Here is a 9,114-nt window from a genome sequence, read left to right as displayed (position 1 = left end):
CCCCCCCCCCCCGCCCCGTGAAACGCATGCTGCGCTCCGAGCTGCATCCAATCAGAGCTGCAGCAGTGAGTGCGTCATCCTGTGTTCTTCCCCAAGTGATTTGCTTATTGAATAAAGGTACATTTTTTTGTTCACATTTACCTGTTTATTAAAATTGCTGTCAATGTTCATTAAAATAAGCCCTCCCCTGAAAATAAGCCCTCTGGTGTTTTTCTGTCCAAAAAAATAATAAGACAGTGTCTTATTATCGGGGAAACACGGTACCATAGTATTAAACTGCTTCTTCATCAAAAGGGTCCAGCAAATATTTATTAGGAGAATTCTCCCATTAGAATGTGGTTCTGCTTTTATAAAGGAAGCCAAGGGATTCCCTTCTCTGAAATTTGTTATATAGTTGGCTTTGCTAGAATGGGACTATTCCTCAGAGCAAATAACCATTGGTGGGAAGGAGGAAGGAGAGAAACGCTATGTGTAACACTCAATAGTAACTGTAATCATGGGTTTAGAACTGAAGGGGTCCTCAGAGGATCTTACATACTCAATCAGCAGCCCATCTTCCTCCACAAGAACTCTCACATTAGATCTCTTCTCTCCACCCTAATGACTCCCAATCAATTAATCAAAAAGCCTTTATTAAGTGCTTGCTGTGTCCCAGGGCTAAGCTCTGGGAATGCACACAGAAGCAGAAAAACAGTTCCTGCCCTCAATATATTCTAATAGGGAAGCCAACACATAAAAAGGGTCTGAAAAGCAGGAGAAGAGAGGTGTGACAAAGAAAGTTCCATGGAGGCGAGTTAGCAGTCCAGCCTGGACTGCGGTAAAGCTATATTTGGCCCAGCTTCTTCCTTCAATTAGAGGTTCTAGGAGGTACTGCTCAATCAGAAGGTGAGGCCCCAGGGAGGAAGGGTACTTCCAGTGTGAAAAGTGGCCCAGGGGCGGATTGAAGAGGTTTCCCCCATAGAGAAAGTCCTGTGCAGACCCTAATACCACTCTCCATTCTCAGTTCTCTATGCGCCCCCCTTTGCTCAGCCCATTCCACATCTACAAGAACTCTGCTTTCCCACAAGATCGCTTTCTGATGGTGCGAATCTGACACCATGTCTTGCATTTGTTTTTTTAAATCAGGATGGCTGGAATTTGGCCTTCACAGAGGAGTCAGAAGTGCAGCCTCACGGCCCCATCACTGATTTCTAGCACTCCCCTGCCCGGCCCAGGCCATCATCCACACTGCTGCCAAAGTCACTTTCTGGAAGCATGATCTCACCATCTATCCCTCTTCTGCTCACTATCCTGGAGGGGGTTACCTCTGAGCTCAGACAATTCTACAGTTTAGCTTGTAGAGTGCTTTTCCCCTTAGTCTTGACCTATCTGTCACCTCCCAGTATGCGACAGTCCAACCAAACTGGCCTTCTGGATGGTTCGCACACACAGCACCACGTCCCACCTCTCTGCCTTTGCACTTGCCCTCCTGCATGCCTGGAGTGCACATCTGAATCAACTCTGCTTCAGTGTCTTCAAGGCACAGCTCCAGGACAACACTCTGCAGGAGTCCTTCCAGATGCCCCCAGGTGCTAGGGCCCTCTGTCCCTAATTACTTATTCACCCATTCACCTCTCCTAGTACCAGGTAGAGTAGAAGCTTTGAATGCTTATGGATTGACATGTGAATGGAACAAAGGATTTCTTTTCTTAGCCATACCAAAATCTTGTTGTAATTTTGCCATGTGGTGTCAATAACTTTCCAGATAATTTCAAAGACATCTCTCTTGGGTAAAAGCGTGCAATAACCCAGAGCCAGGTCAAGATCCACCAGACGACAATTAAATACCTAGAGGAATAAAGCAGCAAAATCTTCCCATTAACACAAGTACATTTCTAAGGACCTATTAGTTACTAATCTAATTATGTGTTGTCTATGAGACCGAACACAAGGAAAAGGAGTATTCATCCTCATTTGCAGTTATGGCTTCCATTAGCTTGTTCCGATGTTCTCCATCACTCACTGGAAGTTAAGAAAAGCTATACAACTCAACTGTAAACTCCCTGAAGGAGCAAAGCTCACCTTACCCAAGCTCTGCATCTCTGGTGCTGAGCAAGCTGCTCCATACAGAGCAAACCTTTAAAGAGTGTTTGGTCAGATGAAACGAATATAATAAGTACAATATAATAGAATAAATCCTATGTTGTAAAAATAGACAAAAGCACAATAAAGTTGGAGAGCTTTGGGGGAAGGGGTCAATGCAGAATGGATTCAATAACTACAATGTCAGATTTTTAGAAATGGTCTATGGACAATAATTGGTTTCATACAACTGAAAACGTATCGGATTTTTCAGGCTAGAAAGCATGAATGAATTCAAGGGCCCAATATGATACTGCATCCCTGCTCTTCAAGACATTAAAAAGATCCCAGCCAGTGAAAGCAGAAGCTAAATCTGGGGAGTTCATAATATGGAAGCAGAGGATCTCCTAGCATGGGAGGGGGAAAAAAATCAACCCTGTTGTCCAGAGGGACATAAGTGTTATCTACAGATGGCTACGAAACTGGGAGAAGACAGTGGAATAGTCTTTATCAGATTATGATACAGATGGACTGATTATGGCACAAAACACTACGTTGGTCAGAATATAGGTCAACCTTTTCTCCCAAATCTGACTTGAACAAAACCAGAATATGGCCCATGAATTGGTGTGATTTTTCAGTTTTTACCTAGATATTTTTTTTCTTTTAAAAGAAATTCTACTTTATGAGAGCATTCTACATTTGGACTTATGTGAGCAGATAATTCAAAACCCTGATAATTTCATAGCAACCATAAAAATCCCAGGGAGTAAATCCATCTCTCTGTGACTGAGGATTCCCAGTTCATCAATGGGCATAGTCAGTCATCTATCGAGACTACCTGTGCTGGCCTCTAGGCCTGTGCTAAGGCTGACTAGTTACTGGACTCTTCCTGCCTTTGGCTGCACCATTCCTCCTGGTGCTCAGAGGAATACTTCATTAACTTTCTTTCGATTTCCTCACCAAGAGGAGTGTGGGAAAGCTGTGCAGGCGTTTCCACCCATCCTCATGGGGCTGGCTTCTCTCTAAACCTCACTATGACAAATGCCTCCTGCTCTTTGGTCCACAGAGAACTTATCTACCCTCAGGTAACTCTCTCCATTGGAATTCCCTGCCCCATTCACTCCCCTCCTCAACACAATGTAAATTTGTAAAGGACAGGAACTCTTTTCTGTCTTTAGAGCTCAGAGTCAGTACTTAAGAACTGAATGGTACATTTAAAGACTGAACACTAAAATGCTGGGCACACCACAGTGCTAAACCGCTTCTTCATCAAAAGGGTCCAGCAAATGTCTATTAGGAGAATTGTTCCACTGGAATGTGGATCTGCTTTTATGAAGGAAGCCAATGATTCCCTTCACTGAAATTTGCTTTATAGTTGACTTTGCTAGAATGGAACTATTCCTTAGAGCAAATAATTGTGCTGGTGGGAAGGGGGAAAGTGAAAAATACTACTTATAAAGCTCAATATTAATAATCCTAATCATGGGTTTAGAGCTGAAGGGAACCTCAGAGGGAAGTCAGCATGACCCATTCATTTTATAGATGAGAAAATGAAGTCCCGCTAAGTCAAATGACTTGCTCGATGTCACACAGGTTAACAAGGCCAAAATTTGAACTCAGGTCCTCACAAAGGAGGCAGCTAGGTTAGCTCAGTGGATAGAATACTAGGCCTGGAGTAAGGAAGACCTGAGTTCAAATCCAGCCTCAGACATGTACTGGCTGGATGACTCTGGGCAAGTCACTTAACTTGTGTTTGCCTTAATGCACTGGAGGAGGAAATGGTAAATCACTCCAGTACCTTTGCCAAGAAAACCCCACGGACAGTGTAGTCACATAGAATTGGACACAACTGAACAACTAAAAACAATTACAAATCTCACGCCAATTCAAGGTTTTTTTCCATTGAACCTCATTCAGGAGTAACTGTCCAGGACAATTAGAAAGTTCTATTAGCTAGAGTAAAAAAAAAAACAGAATGGGGTGGCCAGGTAACACAGCGAGTAAGATCACCAGCCCCAGTGTCGGGATGACCTGGATCATATCCGGGCTCAGATACTTAGCACCCACCCAGAAACACCTGGCCGTGTAACCTTGAGCAAGTTACTTAACCCCGATTGCTTAGGGGAGGCCAGGTGGTTCAGCAAGTAAGAGCACCAGCTCCAGTGTTGGGATGCCCTGGGGATCAAATCCGGGCTCAGATACTTAGCACCACACCCAGAAATAACTGGCCGTGTAACCCTGAGCAAGTTACTTAACCCTGATTGCTTTAAAAAAAATAAAATAAAATAAAATGGCTGCAACAGGGGAACTCTGAAGCTGTTGTTTTCATTGATACTTCAGAGTAAAGAAGCGCCATCCGCCAAGGCAGGCTGACCTCCCGTCCATACAGAACCTAGCATCTCCCAAGAGCTGTCTAGGGACCTGAGCAGTGAAGTGACTGGCCAGGGTGACAGAGCCAGCATGTGGAGGGATGAGATTTGAACCCCCGTTTCGTGGCTGGAGGCCAGCTCTCTGTCCACTGGGCCACACCACCCCTCTCTATTCATGATGCCATCTTTGTGATAAAATGCCTTAAAGATAAATTCTTAAAAGTCCAGAAGACACAGAGCTACATGGAGAAGTATAACCTTCGAAGGAGTGATTCCCACCAAAGATACTCACTTTGTGTAACAGGGAGGTAGCATCTTTTCTGATCAAGGCCGTGGATTTTTCTTTCAAGCCAACAATAATACTTTTTGTATTGATTAACAGTTTCTCTTCATACAGCTTTAAGAAAAGATTCAGAGTTACTACTGCAGGGAGAAGACAGCAATGTTAAACGTTAAGTTCATGCAACCAGGTGTATTCTCAGAACATCCTTTTGGGGAGACTGAACAGCACACAAGATTCCAGAACCTTAGGTAATTCAATCAGAGTAAGAATGAAGGTTGTCCATTGAATCAGCATCTGCATCTATTAAGCCCCTGCTGTTTCCAAGGACTCCTCTGTAATGTTTGGAATTACGATCCCTTACACACAGCAGGCACATAAACAAAGCTTGTTGACTGACTACTCCAGGAGAGTAGTCACAGGGCTATGAAAGGAGAGCTACTATCATTACCTAGAAGCGATGATTCCCCACCCCCTTCACTCAGGACAACCAATAGTGACCACCTTGCAGACCTCACTTGAGGTGATGCCCAACATAGTCACCTGATTAATTACCAAGGATTCACTGAGCACTGTATTTGACCTTTGCAATGACCCCATAGGGCAGGTGCCATCAATATCGCCATTTACACATAAGGAAACTGCAGTTCATAGAGATTAAATGACTTGTCCAGGGTCACACAGCTAGTATTAGAGACAGGACTGGAACCCAGGTCTTTCATTATTCTATCTATAATTCCAAAAGGAACGAATCTTGAATATCCTTAAGGAACTAATCCTCAAAACCTAAAGGAGCTCAGCACACAGGAGGAACTTAATAAATGCTAATGTAAAGGAATGGGCTATCTACTGGCAATGCCATCTGAGAAAGGAAATCCCCAGCCAAGGTAACAGTTTGTCCTTCAGAATTGTTAGGTCTCTGAACATTTAAATTAAGCCATAAACTAGGGAGACTATAATAGGAATTTGGGTCACATTACCAGTTAAGAGAGAGAAAAAAACTTTGAATTCTCTCATCATGGAGGCCAGACTAATTAGGCAATGTGTCCAAATTCCTCTTTTCAACAGATCTTATTTTTGTACTTTCGGTGGGACCAAGCCTCAAGAATGTAGAAAGCTCTCAGAGAAGGTACTTCCCCTACCAACACACATAAGGATTGGTGTCTTTTCTGCTACTAATGGCTTGAGAGCCTCAGGGTCACTGAGAATTTAAGTGACTTGTCCAAGGTCATGGAGCCAGGATGTGCCAGAAGCTAGATTTTAACCCAGTCTTCCCAACTCCAAGGCCAGCTCTCTGTTCACGACCCTCATCCACAGTTATTCATCTCCCAGACTCGTTACCTTCTCACTCAAGGAAATATTCATGCAGTTCGACATTCCGTGCTGAAAACAGATGCCAAAGGAAACCACTACAAATTTCAGAGCCAACTCCCACTGGCTGGATTCTTGCAGGCTCTGAAGCACAGCAGAGACAGGGCTGATGATCGGTAAAAGAAGATTCTCTCCTGGAAAATGACAAATAGTTTGGTGGGTCAAAAATGCTCCTCTTCCTCCATAAAAAAAAAAAATCAGTGATAGGGAAATGCAGAGCAGGTTGTTAGCAGCAGTTTTAAAGGTATTTATTACCTATTTATTTCAACAGCTCAAGGCTGTCTTTCAAAGAAAGAGCACAACCCTCCAGAACTTACTACAGCCTTGTGCAATGCACTGGCCAAAAGAATTCATCATCCTGAGATCGATCTTGAGAAGGATGAACCTCCATAAACTTAAATTAAGCTGGCTCAGTGAGAACTGAGAGAGAGTATCATTGAACCTCTGCTGACAAAGAATCTATGGACTCTCCGTCCTTCCATGACACCATGAGGCTTCAGAGTCAGACTTTGGTGGTGAACTACTTTACTGCTACAGGGCTGGAATTAAGATTTCACTGGCACATGGAAGTCCTGATGAGGAGACTCACCCACCAATGCAGATGGCACCCATTCTGCAACTCAAGGAGCTTTAGAGAATCACTTTGGAGTTAACACTAACCTTGCTTTGGGGGAAAACACTAACATCTGCATTCAAGATCCCTGATATCATACTGACAATAGTGATGACTATGTATATAAGGAAAATCTGAGCTACAGCATCATTAAGTGTGGCATAATGAAGGACTTTCACGGTACTTTATTAAGGAATTGCTCAATGACAATTATTTCAGTTGACCAACTGTCACTAGCCAGAGATCTCTTTCCTTTGAAATGAAATTAAAATTTGTAACTTGACTCATAAAATTTTGTATGTTAATTGAATAATATAAGGCCCCTAGAAAAATAAACAGAACCAATCAAAGATGATAGTGAAGAAAGTGAACCTCCCATTTAGTATTTAAGATTTCATTTAAATTTACAAAAATGGAAATATTAACCAAAGTTTTTAATTTTCAGATACCTTTATTAAATGGGCAATATGGCAAGCTGGATGAGTCCAAAGGATATCTTCTGCCTCCTACCAAAAGAGAACATGAATCTGAGTGATTATCAGGGGAAAAACTACAAAAACATTGAACGTAGCTTATTTGGATGTCACATTACATAGCGACACTTCAGAGGTTTTTTTAAAATGAAAGTAAGACAAGTGTAAAAAATCATGACATAAGTGAAAGTTACCAGACGCATGCATAAGAGATGAAATCAGCTCGTAGGTAAGTGGCAGCACCAGCTGGGACTCCAGAACAATTCCATCCTCACTGAAGAAGTTACTGTAAACCCACTCTTCGCAGGGATCTCTGTCGGCTCCGAAAGGGGCCTAAACACCAAATGAAGACACAAATAAAACAGGCCATACACATTCCCAGCTGCCCTCAGACGAACCAAGCTTGGCCATAGCAGTGCAAACAACTTGGTCTTTTGGGAGGGCAAACAGACATTGTTAACTCTTGATGTAAATGATCTCTAATGCCAAAAGTGATGACCTTATAATCTATAATATGATGTAAACTCTTATTCTAAACTTGGGGAAGAGGAGTTGGGTCTATTGCAACCTAAGAGTTAAAAGGAAAGCCTGTGCAAGTAAACTGGGCAAAAGCAAAGAGAAGGGCAGCTGTTTTCTGAGCTATTACTTGAAAGAAGGGCTTGGATTAAAATTTTGCCAACTTTCTGGTTGTCCTGTCTGTGTGACCTTGGGTTAATTACTTAAGTGCCCTGGGTCTCAGTTTCCTCATTAGTAAAATGTAGAGACTGCATAGTCTAGATCTAAAATGCAATGAAGTTAAATGAGTCACTTCCATTGCTGGGAAATCTGATGCCATCTTCTCATATTAAAAATACATTAACACAAAAGACATGCCCTGGTTCCCCTAGCCTGTCAGGAGGGAGGGTTCACTCTGCTGAAGAACAAGGAAATTCACATGTGTTTGGGTCATAAATGAGGGAGAAGAATAAGCAGTGAATTTTCCCAAATCAACTTCTTCAGGACAAGCTGCTTTGTGCGCTGGAGGCCTTGGTTTATTGGATGTCACACCTGAGGCAGCCAGCGCCGCAGGGCTGAAGTCAGGAAGGCCTGAACTCAAACCTGGCCTCAAACGCTCACTAGCTGTAAGTCACTTCTTTCCTGTCTGCCTCAGTTTCCTCAACTGTAAAATGGGGCCAATGATAGCAACTGCCTCCCACAGTTGTGGCGAGGACCAGATGAGATAACTGTAAAGTGACTGGCTGGCACACAGTAGGTAATTAATAAACACTTGCTTGTTTTCTTTCCTACATGCTAACTGGGGCATGGAAGAAAGTCAGGATAAATAATCATTGTAGACAATTTGGCCAAAATACCCAAATCCTAGGCAGGATTCCAAGAGAGAAGGAACAGCTGTGCCTCCAAAGTGATGGGACACACAGCTGCGGCATATTTCCCTGCTTTATTGTCCCTTATTTCTATAATAATACAATTATTATTCTATTCAAGAATTTCAGGAAATAGCCCCAGGGTGCATGGTCATGTTGGAGAGGATGGAAACTGGCCTGGCTGTGGCAGACCAGAACATGGAAGGAGAGCTCTGTGCGGAGCGCACAAGCATTCAGGAAGAGTGAGTGGACATGGTAAGAAGAGGTGGGTGCTGGGGCCATGGCAGGACTAGCCAGCCCTGCCTGGGCACAGGCCTCCTGATCTGAGGGCATCTGGGCCACCGAGTAAGGCACCCTGCTGTGTGGTAACCTCCACTTTAGGAAACTTCCCAACCCCCTTCCCCATGAAAATATATCTGTGCTCCTGGTCCCCCAGGAGACTCATCAACCAAACATACCAAGCCCCCCAGAAAGGCCCACCCAAGTCAGGCCCGCCCAAGCCCACCAGAAAGGCCCGACAAGTTGTAATGGGAATGCAAATTTGGAAGATCTTCCCTGCCCCTAGGCTAAAGTGCACCTG

The 9,114-nt window shown here is 43.5% G+C and overlaps 1 protein-coding gene across 3 annotated transcripts in view; it reads right to left on the bottom strand.

The window, feature by feature from the left end:
• The window catches only part of KNTC1 (kinetochore associated 1), an 87,667-nt gene that overhangs the window by 32,628 nt on the left and 45,925 nt on the right, over window positions 1–9,114 (bottom strand). For all 3 annotated transcript variants that reach the window (XR_011167106.1, XM_069081465.1, XM_069081464.1), the window contains exons 37-41: window positions 7,365–7,503; window positions 7,147–7,203; window positions 6,055–6,218; window positions 4,726–4,830; window positions 1,699–1,827 (exon numbers count right to left, since the gene is read on the bottom strand). Coding sequence is in view for 2 of the 3 variants with exons in the window: in XM_069081465.1 (XP_068937566.1) it covers window positions 1,699–1,827; window positions 4,726–4,830; window positions 6,055–6,218; window positions 7,147–7,203; window positions 7,365–7,503 (594 nt within the window). In the remaining variant the exon portion in view is untranslated. The remainder of the gene's footprint in view (window positions 1–1,698; window positions 1,828–4,725; window positions 4,831–6,054; window positions 6,219–7,146; window positions 7,204–7,364; window positions 7,504–9,114) is intronic.

The sequence above is a fragment of the Petaurus breviceps genome, unplaced genomic scaffold (genome assembly GCF_028583685.1).
Source record: "Petaurus breviceps papuanus isolate PSGF00001 unplaced genomic scaffold, PetGlider_PUasm1.0 99, whole genome shotgun sequence".
NCBI classification, from domain to species: Eukaryota; Metazoa; Chordata; class Mammalia; order Diprotodontia; family Petauridae; genus Petaurus; species Petaurus breviceps.
This window is presented reverse-complemented; position numbering and strand designations above follow the sequence as displayed.